At 36.0% G+C, this 18369-nt stretch overlaps 1 protein-coding gene across 4 annotated transcripts in view; it reads right to left on the reverse strand.

Moving 5' to 3' along the window:
- GABRA1 (gamma-aminobutyric acid type A receptor subunit alpha1) overlaps positions 1-18369 on the reverse strand; it is a 61647-nt gene that overhangs the window by 10627 nt on the left and 32651 nt on the right. For all 4 annotated transcript variants that reach the window (XM_043596603.1, XM_043596585.1, XM_043596594.1 and 1 more), the window contains 2 exons: positions 13119-13262; positions 3461-3613 (listed from right to left, as the gene is read on the reverse strand). In XM_043596603.1, coding sequence (XP_043452538.1) covers positions 3461-3613; positions 13119-13262 — 297 coding nt within the window. The remainder of the gene's footprint in view (positions 1-3460; positions 3614-13118; positions 13263-18369) is intronic.

The raw sequence follows: 18369 nt of genomic DNA on the forward strand, positions 1-18369 counted from the left end.
CGGTCCCTCTCCCACTTGTGCTCTCTCTCTCTCACACAAATAATAAATAAACATTAAGAAAATTATATCTTTTAAAAATAATTTTAATAAGTCTAACTCAGAGGGATATTATGAATATTAAATAAAATACTGTAAAAAAAAAAGTGTTTAGTATTAAGCCTGATACCAAGAACAAAGCTAATGGCTACTATTTTTTTTTAATTTTTTTAATGTTTTTATTTACTTTTGAGAGAGAGACAGAGACAGAGCATGAGTGGGGTAGGGGCAAAGAGAGAGAGGGAGATAGAATCTGAGGCAGGCTCCAGGCTCTGAGCTGTCAGCACAGAGCCGGACATGGGACTTGAACTCATGAGCCGCAAGATCATGACTTGAGCTGAAGCCGGATCCTTAACCGACTGAGCCACCCAGGTGCCCCAATGGCTATTATTATTGACAACTTTGGTCCTTGTTAGTAAATCTCTGCTGCAGTGAATTTCATTTTTTTTTTTTTAATTTTGGTTCATGTAGACAACTGTCAGAAGTAATTTGGGAATGGGTGTTCTTTAAATGTATCGGTAAATTAAGAGTGAAGAGTAGCATAAACAGAGGTGTGTGTGTGTGTGTGTGTGTGTGTGTGTGGTCTTCCAACACTTGCTACAGGGGCAGAGAAAGGAAAAAAAAAACTGTGTTGAGCACCTATTAAAGTTCCAAGAACTCAATCTGACAATGCATATATTTTATTTCTCTCAATATTTTAAAAAGCACTATTTTACTTTAATTGCTCTCTCATTTTACAGGCAACTGAATCTTTGAAAAGTGAAGATTGGATCTAAAACTTGGATCTATGTGGCAACAAAATTACAGGACCACACTGCCTCTAAATGACAGCATGGACCATCAAAATGATGTTTTAAGACATAAAACAGGCTTTGGCTTTGCTGCATTCTTCAACCTTATGCTAACCTGTTAGAAAGAACAACTTTTTTTTTTCTTTTTCCTTTGTATATTTTTTCTTTAAATATCCGTGACCCTGTCAGGCATCTGACACAGCACAGAGGAATGTGCTGAATTGAGACTAAAAACAATGGAAACATGTGTACTAAGTAAATGTTAAAAGGCTAAAGGTCTAGAGAAATTGTACTAGTGATTGTATTGAACTTAAAATGTTACAAATATATGACTTGATACACAGAAATACTTGCCACAGCTGAGTTTACAAATACGTAGTTATGTTCACCAGAAGGGCATGAGTTGGCTGAGATATCACATTGTTGGAAATGTGAAGAGCAAGGGTTTTGACTTATAAAAGATTCCAAAATGCTTTAGAGAATTTCCAAAAAGGAAGGATAGAATTTATTAGAGTGAGAAGGAGGGAGAGTGAGCATTAAAATAAATAAGTAAATAAATAAATAAATAAATAAATAAATAAATAAATATAACTTTTTCACTGCACTTCTGGGTTCATTCTACAAAAATAAACACAAATATTAAAATATTTTCTCTATTCCCTTTCTTTTTCAATTTCCAGTGAATAAAGGGCTCAAATTAAATATACATATAGAAGTAAGCACCTTGACAAGAGTTCAATCTTCAGTTCTTATAGTAAGTGGCTTCAACACTAGTTAATATTAACAAATGGTAATTAAAGAAAGAATTTGAAATGAGCTACTCTTGTGCTCTGCAGCTTGAATCATCTGGGATCTTTTTTAATGTTTATTTATTTATTTTTAGAGATGTGGGGGTGGGTGGCAAAAGGGGGAGAGAGAGAACCCTAAGCAGGATCTGCACTGTCAACACAGAGCCCGACGTGGGGGCTCCGGGCTCGAGCCCACAAATTTCAAGATTATGACTTGAGCTGAAACAAAGAGTCAGATGCTCAACCAACTGAACCACCCAGGCACCTCCATCCCAGACCTTAATACAGCTATGTTCCTAGACTACACTCAGAGCAAAGATTTGGTCATTTCCAACCTGGAAGCACTTTGCTAAGTTCAAAAGAAAAGACTCTTTCCTGGGCACTCATAGCAAAGTCTTGTTTTTTTTCATGAGATAACAGATTTTTCATGCCTTGCCTGTTATTGAAGATTGATGCCATAGGTATCTAGGCACATGAATAATCCTCAAAGTAGATTATAAGCTTCTTAAGGTTTTTCATTCTCTGGTGAAGAGGCTTAAATATAGCATGTGCCTAGTTGATGTTTTAGAATAAACCTTGATAATTTCACATTTCACCAATAAATATGTGATTGTTATTTCCAAATGAATCCCACAACCACCTGATTTCATGTCTCATCATTGCATCTATATAGCATATTGATTTTGGTTTGGAATGGTCATTAAGGCACCAACTCTACAGCAAAGAGAGAGTCTGGGTCTTACTACAGACACCTTCACCTAATAGCTTCTGAAGGTGCTATTCTTGGGCAGGTTACCCAATTTCTTATTCTTTAGCTTTCTCTTCTATAACACAGGGATAATAACGGTACATAGAATTTTTTAGCATTAAATAAGAGAATATAGGTTTATATAATATAACCTGATATAAGAGCATTCAATAAATATTATCTATGATTTTCAATGTGACTCAAATTTTAAGCTCCAGAATATAATCTTCATAAGGGAGTGGTTTATGTTCGGTTCACTGTAGCATTCTATGCCCACAACATAGTAGGAGCTCACAGTAGGTTTCAAAGAAATATTTGCTGAATCAAGGTATGAATCAATCAATGAATTCATTTTTTGTAATGGAATATTTTGTTTTCATCAGTCTTTAAAGTAAAATTAATATAGTGTACTACAATACAGGCAGGAAATCCCTCTTTATATGAAATACAAGCTTCTAAAATTATAAGTTAGGGGGTGATTTTTCCAATAAGTAAAAAGTTTGTTACAATTTAAACAATATTGCAATTAGATTTCCTTAACTCATAACATATAGAACATTTAAAACATCTTGATAGGAAAAAACAAAAGTGTATTTGAAACTCTTCAGAAGCACACACATGAGGTAAAATGAGGTATTTCTATACTGATGATGGTCATTCATGAGCTCTCCCTACCTAAAGAATCCCTGCCTTCATATTATGTAAGGAAGTAATTCTGCTGATATTTTCTCAGATTCTCCAAAAACACACTGATACATGATTATACATTCTAAATACACGATTTCAATATTAATATTTCTGTTTTTCATCTATCACCATGTATTTTATGTTTGCTTCATTCCTCAACTCTCCCAAAACATCATATCAAATGTTCATTAGTTCCATCTAACTACATGCGCTAGAAACAGCTTTTGCTATTTAAAGAAAACGTTTTTAAAAATCATACCATAATGAGAATGGTAACTCTTTGAACCTTTCTATTGTGCTAACTTCAGATTTTAATGTATAATTACTTTTTCATTCCATCAGCAACATCACCAATATGATATAACTTGCCCTCCATGTTAATCGGCATGCAAATGTTAATCGGCACTCACCAAAGACAGTTCTTGCTGGTACAGACTCTCTGTTGAGCCAGAAAGAGACTTGGGAGAGAATAACCGTCATTATGCATGGCAGGTATGTTTGAATAACGAAATAGCCAATCTTTCTCTTCAAGTGGAAATGAGTGGTCATTACAACATATTCTCCTAGAGGGTAAAACAGACAGTAAGGTGAAACAATTTGACCTTGAAAAGAAGTTATCTTTAAATTTTTCCAGCAGCAGCAAAAGCCTGTTCTTTAGACCTATCCTGTCTCCAGGTGACATTTGGTTCCCAAAGAGAAAAGCTTTAATCCAGGAAAGGAAAGAGATATTACAAAAACACACCAAGACGGGTCTGAGGATGAGACTGAGGTACCAGAAATGTCATAGATATTGTCAGAACCTTATCATGGTACATCACCCATTTCAGACATATCTGAGCATCTATTTACAGATTGGCTTTAATGACCATGAAGGCAATGTGTGAGTCCCCGATGACACATACTAATGGGTTAGAACAGATCAGATCCCCAGTTTACCACTATGGAAGACATTCAGGCTGTCTAATGAAGAAGCTTTGGTGTCCAACTTGGGGGAGTTCCTCGCAACACCAACAATGCCTTTCAGCAGCTCTGTCACCTTCAGTAAGTTATTTAGCTTAAGCCTGATCTTTGAAATAGGAGAGTGAGCTATCCCCTGGGTTCTATACCCAGAGTTTCTGAAAATTTATTTTGAGGAATACATTCATCAGAATCACCTGGGAAGGTTTTGACATTCAGTTCTTCAGGTCCTACCTAGATACACAAACCATTCTTTAAAAAAAATTTTTTTTTAATTTTTATTTTTTAAAGAGAGAGAGAGAGAGGGGCGCCTGGGTGGCGCAGTCGGTTAAGCGTCCGACTTCAGCCAGGTCACGATCTCGCGGTCCGTGAGTTCGAGCCCCGCGTCGGGCTCTGGGCTGATGGCTCGGAGCCTGGAGCCTGTTTCCGATTCTGTGTCTCCCTCTCTCTCTGCCCCTCCCCCGTTCATGCTCTGTCTCTCTCTGTCCCAAAAAAAATAAATAAACGTTGAAAAAAAATTTTTTTAAAAAGAGAGAGAGAGAGACAGAGCACAAGTCGGGAAGGAGCAGAGAGAGAGGAACACAGAATCCAAAGCAGGCTCCGGGCTCTGAGCTGTCAGTACAGAGCCCGAAGTGGGGCTCAAACCCATGAACTGTGAGATTACGACCTGAGCCAAAGTCGGACACTTACTGACTGAGCCACCCAGGTGCCCCCAGAAACCATTCTTCAGGCAGGCCCAGGAAAATCCATTCCAATACAACTTTTGAACTTGTCCCAATTCCTAGCCTAAGCTAGGAAACAGTAGACTAGGTAGGCACAATTCATGGTTTTGGTATGTATCAAAATCTGATTTCATTTAGAGGTCGAAAGTGATAGACATACAAACCAAATTGTAGGAGTTTATTTTTTTAATTGATGTTATATTTTCTCAATTATAGACCTTTAGAATCCATTCTGAATATATATATACTTAGCTATCTGTCAGTGGGTAGAAGAGAACTAGGTGTATTCTTACACTATCACTTCCTTTGGTATTCACATTTCTCCATCTTTCTCCTTCCCTTCAACTCCAAACTTCCTCCTATGCAACCTGTTATATATGTTTCAATCTGTGGCCATCCAGCTTCAGCCCTTAATGAGGCTAAAACTGTTCATGATCTCTTAATATCCTAAACTTCATCTTTCTGGAAAATAATTATAGAGGTTCTGAGTGTAGTTTGGCTTTCAGCTTTCTTCCCCTTTTTTTCTTGACTCTAGCCAGGATTTCCTTTCTCACCCCTGACCCTAGTGTCATTTTTACCTAGAGGGCTGCCAAATCTAGAGCTCTAAGTAACATCGTTTTTAAAATCAACCTGTATTCCCAAATATCTACAAGACATCTCAGACATCCTGATTTTTTATTGACATCACCAACTAAATACATTCAAAAACAGACATTAGTTAACCTTTCCCATAAAAAATAATGACCAGCATACAGCTGTGTTGAATTTCCACTTAGAGTCCATCTTTAAATTCATGGTACTCTCATCTTTCTACTCACTCAGGCTAAAACCCTGGAATTGATCCATGGATGTGAAGTAGGGCTTCAGAGGGAGAAAGAAAGGAATAAGTTGAGCATCACAATTTTAATTTCTCCTGTGCAGTATCTCCCAGTCTATCGTTTATCTGGTGGTCACTGCTCTTATTGCCTTTGTAGATCCGTTAATTGTCTTGCTCATCTCTAGACACTCCCTCACTCCAGTTTTCCCTAAACTTTGATGCAGAGTAATCTTTTTAAAGCATATGTAGGTGCACCTGGGTGGCTCAGTTACTTGAGCATCCTACTCTTGATTCCAGCTCAGGTCATGATCTCATAGTTGTGGCATCAAGCCCCGCGTCAGGCTCTGCGCTGAACATGGAGCCTGCTTAAGATTCTGTCTTTCCCTCTGCCTCCTCTCTTCCTTGTTCTCTCTCTCTCTCTCTCTCTAAAATAATAATAAAAAAAGGATATGTAAAATCTTAAAATACCTTAATGGATTCCCATTGTCTACATTAAGGTTTCTCAACCTCAGCACTATTGACATTTCTGACCAGATAATTATTTATTGTGAGGGCTGTCCTATATGTTGCTGTATATTCAGCCTGACCTGTACCCACTAGATGCCACTAGCAAATACTCCACTCTTCCCCAGTGTCACAATCAACATTGTCTCCAGTGTTACATACTGACAAGCAAACTCCCTAAGCTGTATTTAAGACTCTGTCACAGCTCTAAAAATGCATTTTAGCATTACGTCTCATAGCTCAGCACTCATTCTCACAACTCGGTATATTGAGATACTGATACAAAATTCTCTACATGACATCTATTACTGCTGAATATTTTGTTCACCTATGGGTTGGGATGAATCCATAGCAGAATAGGAAGAAATGTACCGTAAAGGAAAGCTTATTAGCTTTAGAAGCAAATGGATTTGAGCTCAAAACTTAGACATCTTATATTCTTACTGTTAGCCTTGGGCAACTCAGTCTCTGATCCTCTGTTTCCTAATCTATAAAATAGTGAGAAGTATACTGTGGGGAGAATGAAGAATAGGGAGTCTATTTAAGATCATGTTGTGTAAGAGTTTTAAAATAAATTTTAGTTCCTTTTCCCATTTTCTTATCTGTTCCCTCCAATCAGAATTGGTAAAAGTATTACTAAAATAAACCCATTTATCCTTCACAGTAGGAAATAATTCACAAGTGTAAATAAGCTTTCACTGATAATTGTTAATAATGATAACAATTTTAATTGTTATCAGTAATGTTAGTTGTTTTAATTGTTATCAGTAATTTTAATTGTTATCAGTAATGATTTACTGATCCCTTGTAAGTAATTTCAAATTTATTTGTAGCTTGTTTACATTTATAATAATATCTTATACTTTTTAGTTTATCTAAATTATATGCTTATATTCCTCTCATCAAACTTAAAATTAATTGGAAAAGGATAGTTCTTTGAATATAGCATGGTTTTACATATTTTAAGTATTCAAATATCTATGTATGGTGAAAAGGGACACACTGAGATTTAAGGGCACTCACTCAAATCAGCATCCATCAGAATCTCTCTTTGGGAGGGAAATATGCTTACTAATTTCTTTTAATTTTCTATAGATACATTAGGTGACCTCCAAGGTCACCCAAAAGAATTAAATGATTCAAATTTGAGAAAGATGCAAAAAACCAATTTTCCCTGGGCTACTAAAATGTCATCTTATGGACATGGCCATGTTACATTTTATCCTCCCAGGAGTACGCATTATTATTCTAACCATTCATTCAACTGAGGTTTACAAAATTTTACCAGCCCAAAGAAAAAATTCCAGAATGTCAGAAAGATGAATATCTATACATATTCCATTATCATCTTTTGTTGTTCACAATGAACATTTTAGGAAGATTCTGAAAATAATATTATTTTGGAGGAACTATTATTCAACATATTTGTTATATAAGCCATTTTGTCACTAACAAAATAGAGAAAGGAGGATTTCAAATCTTCTGAAATCATTTTCTTAAATTAAACAAAATCTAAGAAGCTTTGGCACAAAACATTTAAGTAAGGAAAATAAAAAGCAGCAAAATCAGAATCATGTTGTAATAGTTTAAAAATAAAAAAAAAACACAACAAAAAAAATCAGTCTCCTAAATTCAATAGAGATATTCCTAAAGAATATCTCTAGACATCAAGTGCTTATGCACTAAGCATGTCGAATTCTTTTCCTCTAATTCAATAATCTAGAAGAATTGTAATTCAAATATCCTTGCATATCATGTAACCCTCAGGGAAGCTTGTAAATTAGATGTGACAACATTTCTGATACATTACCATACAAAATTAAGGAGAAGGAAGGAAAAGAAACAGGGATCTAAGTCAGAAAGCAGCTTTGAGGGTTTGTTTAGAACTGGCTTCCATTTACTTGAAGAGCAAATTCCTTGCTTAACTTTATTTGACTTCAGTTTCCTCATTTGTTCAATTAAAATGATAGTGCTTTACTTAATTATTTCCTCGGATGCTGTGAGGATAAAATGAAATGGTAGATATGGAAGTTATTTAAAAAAAATTGAGTCACATGCATATTTATAGCGTGTAGACAAAAGGATAGAAAGGTATTCTTTCCATATCAAGAAAGCAACCATTCACTTCAACAAAGTTGTAGTGAACATTAGGTCCATATAAAGTTGATCCTTTCCTTCCAAGTACTCTAAAATTTGTGTTTTCTAAGTTATGTGTTTCCTAAGTTTCTATGATACCTTTTTAATGGGAACGAGGAATGAAAAATATCGAGGGAAGAATTCGTATTTTAATATCTGCTCAAAGGGTTATGAAATAGAAATAAGAAAAAAAATGGTTAGAGTTCTAGGCCACTTAGCCTCTCTAGACCCATCTCTTCATCTGAAATAAGAATAGGTTGATCAGATGACTATAGAGTCTTTTCTCCCCATCCCCAACTGCCAGGCTTTACATTTTATGGCTACAATGATTTCTCTGGAGATCATGTACTAGGTTTCATAAATGGGAGACTTGAGGCTCCTTGGATGAATGTTTAACAAAACTGCTGCCTCCAGTCTGGGAAAATGGTTGTTTCCTCATTCATTTTGACCCTGCAGGGTCGTCCTTAAATAAAGTCATCCAGAGAAGATTTTAAGGATGTCACAATTTCTTTTGGTCTGATGTTCTAAGGATAAAAGATAGTCATTCACAAAGAAGAAATATTCATACTCAGCAAAGCTCACCTAAATTTCCTCTGATCAAATCCATCTAGTAACTTAGGTAAATATGAAGGTTTTAGTCATCACTGTGTACTTAAAAAATGCATTACATATTATTTTGTTATTGTTTTCTGGCCATATTTTCATTACACCTAATGACTAATTATATACTTATTTAATTATTATACTTTCTGTATAAGTCATATTTCCATGCCTCTTAATGACTACTATGATTTTTGCATGGGCTCTCCTTAAAGAATTATTTAGGAAACATAATGTGGTATAGTAGAATGAGATGGGGGCCATGTCTGTGGTCTAGTTCCAAACTGCTTTCTCTGATATGTCAAGCAGAAATGACCTCTTCTTCTTGCCATGTGACTCTCTTGCACTAACCCTATCACTATTATTGATAGTAATATCTAATATTTATTACATAGTTTTTACATGTCAGGTGCTCTGCTAAGGAGGTCACATGCATTTTCTCATTTCAATCTCACAGTAGCTCATGAAGTAGATCCTCTTATTATCTACAAATAGCACAAGAGAAAAATGAACAGAGAAATGTCTTGCCAAAGGTCAGGAAGTTAATAAGTGGTAAAACCAGCATTCAAAACTTCACAGCATAATTCCAGAGCCCACACTCTTAAATCCATGATGCACCACATTATAGGATTTCACACATGTCTACATTTCCTGTTTCTAGTCATGGGGTTGAGAGCACTCTGCAGCTAGACTACCCAGGTTCAAATCCCAGCTATGCCAATGCCCTGCTGTATGACCTAAGAAGAATAGTTAAATCTCCCTGGATTCAATTATGTCCCATCTGTATAATGGTTAGAGTAAGAATAATACCTATATCCTGGGATTGTTGCGATGATTTGAACAATGGCAAGTGCAGGTTAGCTACTTATATCAATCAACTATGAGCTTCTTGAAGGCAGGAATTATGTGTCCTTCATCTATCTTTTCCAGGCCCAATTACAATGTCAAACACAGTAAGTGAGCAAATGGCTGAAGGAATTAGTTAATAAATAAATTAATAACATAGGATTGTATTGGATTTGAGAGCTGACTGGTCTCATCATTTAGTGTGCCTTTAAGGTTTTTCTCTGCCAGGTGACTAGCTGTACTTCAAACTAAATCTCCAACTTACTTTCTTCTCCAAAATTTTATGGCAGACTCCAAAAAAAGATTGTGCTTTAGTGGGTTTGTACTGAATTTAAAAATCCAGGGATTGAACTGAACCTCTTATTTCCCCCCTCCTAGGTCACAGAAAAAGACCACTGAAAAAGACCACTGGTGTTCACATGTGAGTTGGCTCAGGCAAGTAGGGCAACCCCTTCTAAGAGGTGATCTATATTGCTTCTCTCCCCACAGAGAAATTTAAGGTAGAAGATCGTTTTTATCTAATCATTCTCAATGTGTGTGCTCTTTCTTGCTATCATTCTTAGTCTTCTGGCAGAAACAGGGAGGTAACAGCACTCAGTGCCATTTTAACTTACTGTTTTTAGGGCTCCACAAGGATATTTGAAACATGGGATGGAAGACCTTAGAAAAGATCTTTGTTTCTTCCCCCACAGAAATCTATTAGGGTGGGTTTTTGATGAGCTAAAGGGGACCCAGAAGAAGTATAGTTCAGTGACTTATCGTGGAGATGAAAATGTACACCAAACTGAGCTTCTACATTGGAGAATTTGTTCACTATTTTCCTTGCCTCCCTTTCTCCCATCCCCCAAACAATATCCATTACGGGAATGATAAGAAAAAACTTTTATTTGTACAGATAAACTTGCTGTTCTAGCACAGATGAGTACTTTTAATGTACTCAACTTATGAGGTCCAGCCAGCGTGGTGGTGGTAGATTAGGCCACTGCCTCTCATCTCCTAGCCCCAATTTGTGCCTGTGTATTATTTCTGAATAACTAGAACGTATATAGGCTAAAGCCTGATGAGGCCAGAGAAGTCTCCGAGTTCATCAGACTAAGCCTTTCACTTTGAAGACATGGAAACTGGTTATAAAGAGGGATGCAGAGACTTGTCAAGGTCACTAGCACTAGAAGTAGAGTGGAGGCACACCTTCCCGTGAGTAATCCTCATGGCTTGTGTATACTTTTACTATTGAATACCTGCATGCCACTGAATTTGAATTATTGTTTCATTCACATCCCTCAGCCTCCATTCTACTGATATTAGATGGAGAATTTCTAGAGGGAAAGTCCTATGATTATTATTTTCAATGTTCTGGGCTTAAAATACTGATTATTTGGTTTCCAATAAATACAAATTAACAACATGAAAGTCAACCCCTGCAGTTACTCTTCCTTGATTATTCTAGGCTGGATACATTTCTTTTTTTATTCATTAATTCAAAATATTTAGTGTCTCCTCTGTTTTAGCTACTATAGTAAATAATAGGGATACAGAAGACAGATATGGTCCCTGCCCTCACAAAATGTTAATCACGGCACTTACCACCCATTTTGATAATTATAGTTTATATGTTTGTCTTCCTTTAGATTTCACATTCCATGACAGCAAGATCTCTGCCTTGTCTGTCATCGACTCTCCAGTGCCTGCCACAATATCCAAATAGCATTCAATTTTTAAAAGTAAACACTGCTCATTTTAGTATGTTTTCTCACTTGTGAAGAAAAAAACATTTTCACTATTTTCCATGTTATGGAATATCTTCAAGACTATAGCAATAACTGCTACATACCATTTTGAGTATTTACTATATGTAGCACTCTGTTTAATGTTTTATATTATCTCATCTTTAATGCAAAATTATAGAATCACCACTTCTTAGAAGACACCAGAGTTTCTAATTGGATAGGACTTTCCCAAAGTCACCAGGCTTCTATGTGGCAGGACCAAGATTTGAGTCTACCTATTTCTCACTGCAAAGTTGAAAACTTTATACTATGCCACATGTATTTTTAATGTTGGCAAAACTGAGGAGCAATTTTCCCCATTTTTCAAAACAAGAAACATAAACATTTGAATTTACAGATTAGCCATGGTTTCTATAAAGTAAGCAAAAGGCAGATACCATTAAGCAGGAATTTTCCAATAACCAGAATAAGAAATATTGACCTATTATATGAACATGTTAGAATTATCAGGGTCCTAATATAAAGCCTGAAACATAAGGAAGAAATTTTTCTTAGAAAACCAGCACTTCTACCCTTACATATTACCAAATTGCATTTTTTAGAAATTACAAATCAAAGTGAATGAACTAATTTAAAATTTTAAAGACAACTATAAACTTGTTAAGTCTTCAATAGTTGAGCATAACTAAAAGTATTAGGATTGAGGGAGGGTTAAAATCCAAACTTTATAATTTTCCAACCTGGTGATCACATTACATTTAGTCATACAATGGATATTTATATAACTAAACTCTTAATTTCTTGAAGCAACTTTAAAAGTTTAAAGTTTTGGGTCCAGCTGCTTAATAGTTATCTGATCTAGTTCTCAGTATTCTGTTGGTAAAGCAGTTACAATACTAAGAAGAATGGTACCTCACCTACTTTTAATTCCAAAGTGAAGTGGTCAGTAATGTAATTATGTTTCTGTGGAATTTAGCTGTGGAAGATCCATCGCTGGAGACATGAATGGATAGGTTTATGTTGAAGAAATTGACTTTTGGTATCATATGTGTAGAGGTCACTGCTACAAATGCATGAAGATTCATCGAATCATGGCAATAAATTGGGCGTAGATGATATTAATAGCTAACATTTATTAAGAATTTTTTCATGGGGCACCTGGGTGGCTCAGTTGGTTAAGAGTCTGACGTCAGCTCAGGTCATGATCTTGTGGTTTGTGAGTTTGAGCCCCGTATCGGGCTATGTGCTGACAGCTCAGGGTCTGGAGCCTGCTTCAGATTCTGGGTCTCCCTCTCTTTCTGCCCCTCCCCCACTCATGCTCTGTCTCTCTCTGTCTCTCAAAAAATAAGTAAACATTAAAAAAAATTTTTTTAAATATTTTTTATGTGCCAGAAAATATCATAAGCACTCTTTATGGATTTAATTTATTTCTTCCACAATCATCAGGTAAGGTAGGAGTAAGAATTTAATCCATACACTCTTCCCCAGAAGTTCACATTCCTAAATACTCTGCTACCCTGATCACATAGAACCAGTACCTTATTTTGCCAACAAAGAAACAGAGGCCAAAAGACGTTAAATGCTGAATCCAAGGGCAAAACTCTGTAGAGTGTATACTATAAACTCGCTTAATTGGTCCTGGTTTAGCAGAATTTCTTGTTTCTATATGTGTTATTGAAGACCTTACTGAATTCTCACATTCTCACAAAAACTGCTTATATTTCTTCTGAAATATCTGGAATAATCAAATGGCACTTACCTGTACTAGATTGAACAATTCCAGAATCTACTGTTTGCCCAAGAAGGTCATACTGATTTAGGCGTGACCCATCTTCTGCTACAACCACTGAGCGTGCTGGCTCTCTGGTCCACTCATAAACAACTTCTGCTCTGGTATAGGCATCTGAAAGGAAAGAAGGGTACATGGCCCATGTGTTATGCTACTTTCATTCTCCTAATTATTTGGTGAGTCCTATCAGTTTCATATTTTCTATTGCATGGTTGCAGAGGGCAGGCCAGGAAAGGAGAGCCCATATCCCTTAGTTTAGAACACTAAAACACATTTTCCTGATTTGTTCAGTCATCTGTTCACTCTTACAACAAATGGTTATTAAGCATCTACAAAAGAAAAAGTGCCTTACTGAAAATATGCTACTGAACATAACTAACAAGGTTCCCTACCGCTGTGACAGTAATGGGGACAAAAACAGATAAGCTAATAAACATATAACTTCAAGTAGTGTTAAATGCAATAAAACCATTCACAATAGGTAAGAGGGTAGAGAATGCACTTATTTTAGGTGAAAGACTCAGAGAGGGTCATTGTGGAAATGACAATTATATGCATGACAGAAATGAGAGTAGGCTATATAAGTCTTGGGGAAGAGTTTGATAGATAAATGAACAAACAATTTTTTTTCCTCTGGTGCAGGTAAAAGCATGATATATTTGAGTAAGAACAGGAATATCAATATGGGCAGAGCTGAAGTCCATATGAGATGACATAAGGCTAGAGGTAGTAGCCTGGGTCCAGATTATGTCTGGCCAGCAGAAGGTCATGATAAATGTAAAAAGTAACACTGGAAATTTTACTGAACATCTGTTTCTAAAGGAAGTCTGATTTTACTTCTTTTTACATTAATTCTCCTTTTAATAGATATTTACTATGACAATGATGATGTTGATGAGTGACACCATTTAGGTCATTACACTTCTCAATTGTTTTCATTTACCGTATCAGTTTTAACCTAGTCATCCTTCTATCTGAGAAGCTAGGTCAAAATCCTGATTCATTACTCAGGAAAGTTGGGGGAAGAATTGTACAGAATAAGTGAGAAGAAGAAGAGATTCCATAGTTTTTCTGGTGGTCACAGAACACCCACTATACATAGGGTGGAAAGATAGTACACACTTTCCTCTCTTGAGATGTAGAGTGATATTAAAAGTTAAAAGACTATTAGATTAGCAAAAGCAAAGGTTCCAGGGTGATTGAGAGGCAGATATGTTGGCAAAAGTTAGCTTTACTGTAAAAGCTTTATCCCTTACCCAATTTCTGCATTAGGCACGGTAGACAAAATGCCCAGGGTCCACAATACCTTCAGGTGGACAAATAATGTTTTAATTTCTTTTAAAATCATGGGGCGCCTGGGTGGCTCAGTCGGTTAAGCGCCGACTTCAGCTCAGGTCACGATCTCGCGGTCTGTGAGTTCGAGCCCCGCATCAGGCTCTGGGCTGATGGCTCAGAGCCTGGAGCCTGCTTCCGATTCTGTGTCTCCCTCTCTCTCTACTCCTCCCCCGTTCATGCTCTGTCTCTCTCTGTCTCAAAAATAATAAACGTTAAAAAAAAAAAAAATTTAAAATCAGAAAAAAAGTGATCCCATTTGGGTTTTATTAATCTTTATACAAATATAGTCCTCAAGTATAAAAGTTAAAAATATGAAATTATAAATCAAAGTATAGTTTTAATATACATTTTTTGAGGAATTGTTCAAAAAAGGCAAACGTTCCCAGAGCCCATAAAAGTCATAATGCATCCCTGCTTTACCCATCCCCTCCCATCCCAAGGTAACCAAACTTGGGTGTGTTTTTTTTTCAAATCTTTATTTGTCCAAACTCAAATATTATGAGATATGAAGTGATCATTACATTTTTACACACACGTGAAGCTGCCATAAAAAAGATGCGAGCCGTGCCCCTCATTCTCTGAACAAAAGCTTTTTTCTGTCTCTGGGATGAGTTTTGCTGAAGGTTCAGTCAATATTAGTATTAGTATTCTCCTAATTTTACATGGGTACCCCATCTGCTCCAGCATTACTTCTGGACAGATTGATAGTCAAGTTCAAGTATATTTTTATCAAATTTTCCAGGTTTGAGAGAATATACTAGAAATTAATTTAATGGTTATTGCTTCTTTCATAAATATGTAAGACTGATAAATGAATAGTTTTGGAATCTGTTCTCACTGATTTTTCTTTTTTAATTGTGGCTGTCCTCATTTACTTTTTTCATGGCACTAGTCTTGTATGTATGTACGTATGTATGTACGTATATATGTGTGTGTGTATTTATTCACAGCTTTATTAAGGTATAATTGACAAAAATGTAAGACATTTAAAGTGTACAACATGAGGATTTGATATACATATACATTGTGAAATAATTCCTACCATTGAGTTAACACATCTCATTGACTTAAAAATGTTTTGAATCATTTTAGCATCGCATTTGTTAGAGAGGAGGATTGCATTTGTTAATAGCATCTGAAACATGATTTATTTTTATAAAATCCCTCAAAGAGTGCAGAGCACATTAGTTTGAGAACCATATTGCTTACAATTGTAGGTACCTATATTCAGTAAAATATTTTTCTGATCGTGATAAAATTTTTTAAAGGGCCTTAACAAAGAATCATTGATTGTTAATATGGAAGGACTTTAGAGGTGATATAGCTTATCTCATTTTACAGATGATAAACCGAAGCACAGAAACTGTGAATGACTTGTTTAAGGATGCATAGTTGTATAGTGGGAAAACCGAAGTAAGAGCATAGGATGACATCCATTCTACTCCAGTGCTATTGATAAAGATATTCTAGGCAAAAACTGTATATTAGATGCTTAAAATCCAAGTAAGGATACTTGTTGGTCAAGTAATTAGGGATGAAACCAATTATACACTTTCTGTCATTTCATAACTAATAAGAAAAAAAACTCTTGCTACAGTATTACACTAGCATTAGCAACAGTGCCTGGACTCCCTATTTTTTTGTACCTCATAATGTGTTGCCAATGGGCTGCTAATATAATTTTAGAGGAAAAGATCTGTTACCATTGACTTCTCATGTCATATAATTCCATGTCTGATTCTTGCAACTTCTTAGAAACTCCACTGTGCACAAAATCTACAATAAACATGACATTGTTGTGAAAGTGGAGATTACGTATTGTTCATGTCTCTCAGTGGAAATCTCCCAAAATTCAGAGTAGATCCACATGGTGAAATGGGTGATGGGGATTAAGGAGGCCACTGTGAGGAACACCGAGTGTTTTATGGAAGTGTGGAATGACTATACTGTACACCTGAATACATTACACTGTATGCTAACTAACTGGAAGTTAAATAAAAATTTTAAAAAATGGCATTTTAAGATGTAAAAGACAGATATACATAAGGCATCGTAATAGGTAATATACCTTATTTCTTCATTTCAGTATCTAGTAGAAAGTAGGTCTATGAAAATTTCCTTCCTTTGAGACTATTCAGCAAAGAGAAAAGAAGCTTAAAGAGAACCTTCAGCTATTTAGTCAAAATGTTAAGCTCAGATTTCAAATAAATGAGCAGATTACCTAAGAAAAATTTAATAATAAGACAAAAAGTTTTGGTTGGGGTTATGAAAGAACTTTCTGGGGCTACAGCACTGGAAGCATAGACTTGGTATCAGAAGAGCAGCTACTTATAGACACTATCACTTTATATTTAGGAGCCTTCATCTCTCCATTTGTATGAAGCAGGTGCACTGAATAATTTCTAAAGTTATTTATTGTTCAGAATTCACTTACATTTCTACTTATCCCTCTCTCCTTATTTACAAAGCACTGTGCTTGATAGTCAGGGAACCATCACTTATCAAGTCCTTTCTAGATCTAGCACTTGCTTAGATATTCTTTTCAGAATATAACCTGAATCTCTTATTTTAATTTTTTAAAGGTTTATTTATATTTGAGAGAGACAGAGAGAGTGCAAGCAGTGGAAGGGCAGGGGAGGGGGGCGGGGGCAGAGGATCCAAACTGGGCTCTGAGCTGACAATGCAAAGCCTGATGTGGGGCTCGAGCTCATCAACCATGAGATCATGATCTGAGCTGAAGTCAGAAGCTCAACCGACTAAGCCACCCAGCCACCCCTGAATCTCTTCTTTTAGTATCAAAGCCCCATTTGTATTTTCCTCAAAATGCAGTTAAAAGACGTCAGCTGGAGCATGCATGTTGTCTTCTGGTTATCTGGCCTTATGAAGAGGGCTCTATCCCCAATAAGCAAAAAATGTGATGTAACACTGACAATCAGGGTCTAATGGAGAGTGGTAAGGAAAAACATCTGCTTTTATGAGCTTAGTTCTTATCAACATATAGATGAGGTTGCCCTGGATTCTTCATAAACATAGATTACTTAGTGTTCTACTAAATTATTACCAAATCCTCTATCTTATCTCTTGCTTATTCTCGTCTCTGACATTTTGGCAAGACATTTGCTTCAAAAACTGGGTCAAAGCAATTTTAGCACACTTTTGCCTCAGTTTCTTCATTTCAGAAGTGTGCTGACTAGGCCAGGTCAGAGAACTAACCATACAATAAATCAACCACCGTGGCTTCTCAAGCCAATGGCAGGCAACGGTAATTAGTCATGGTGCTCTCCCACTGAGCTCCAATGCTTACCTTTCAGTGTCAAGTCTTTTCTGTTTCTTTAATTCCCCACAGGCCTTAAATTGGCTATCTTTTCTGAGACTTAAACATTGAAGGGACATTTTAAACCTGATTGTTATAATTTTTATCCATTCAATAAATATTTACTGAATGTCTCCATTATATCAGGCTCTGTGCTAGGAAATGCTGAAAAAAAAATAGACTGTGCTCTAATGGAGTTTACAGTCCCCAGACAATAAAAATGTCAACCAATAAATAAAACTAATAATTATTGCTGTAATACATCTAAATTAAATATGTATTGTAATCAAGAAGACTGGCAGGACTGTATGTAAATTTAGATAAGGTCATTAGGGAAGGCCCTAAGAAATGTCATTTATACTGAGAAGTGGAAAAATAAAAGAAGCCAGTCCCATTAAGAACCAAGGGAAGAGTAACCCAAATAGAGAAAAGAGTATGTAAAAAGGCTCTGAGGTGGAAAACAGATTTTTATTTTTCTTACACAAGACACTATTTGTTTTCTACTCACTATCCATTTCTCCCTTCCTAAAATACCTCCTATTTTCTTCTTAAGTAGGCTGACAATGTGCCTAC

This window comes from Prionailurus bengalensis, chromosome A1 (genome assembly GCF_016509475.1).
Source record: "Prionailurus bengalensis isolate Pbe53 chromosome A1, Fcat_Pben_1.1_paternal_pri, whole genome shotgun sequence".
NCBI classification, from domain to species: Eukaryota; Metazoa; Chordata; class Mammalia; order Carnivora; family Felidae; genus Prionailurus; species Prionailurus bengalensis.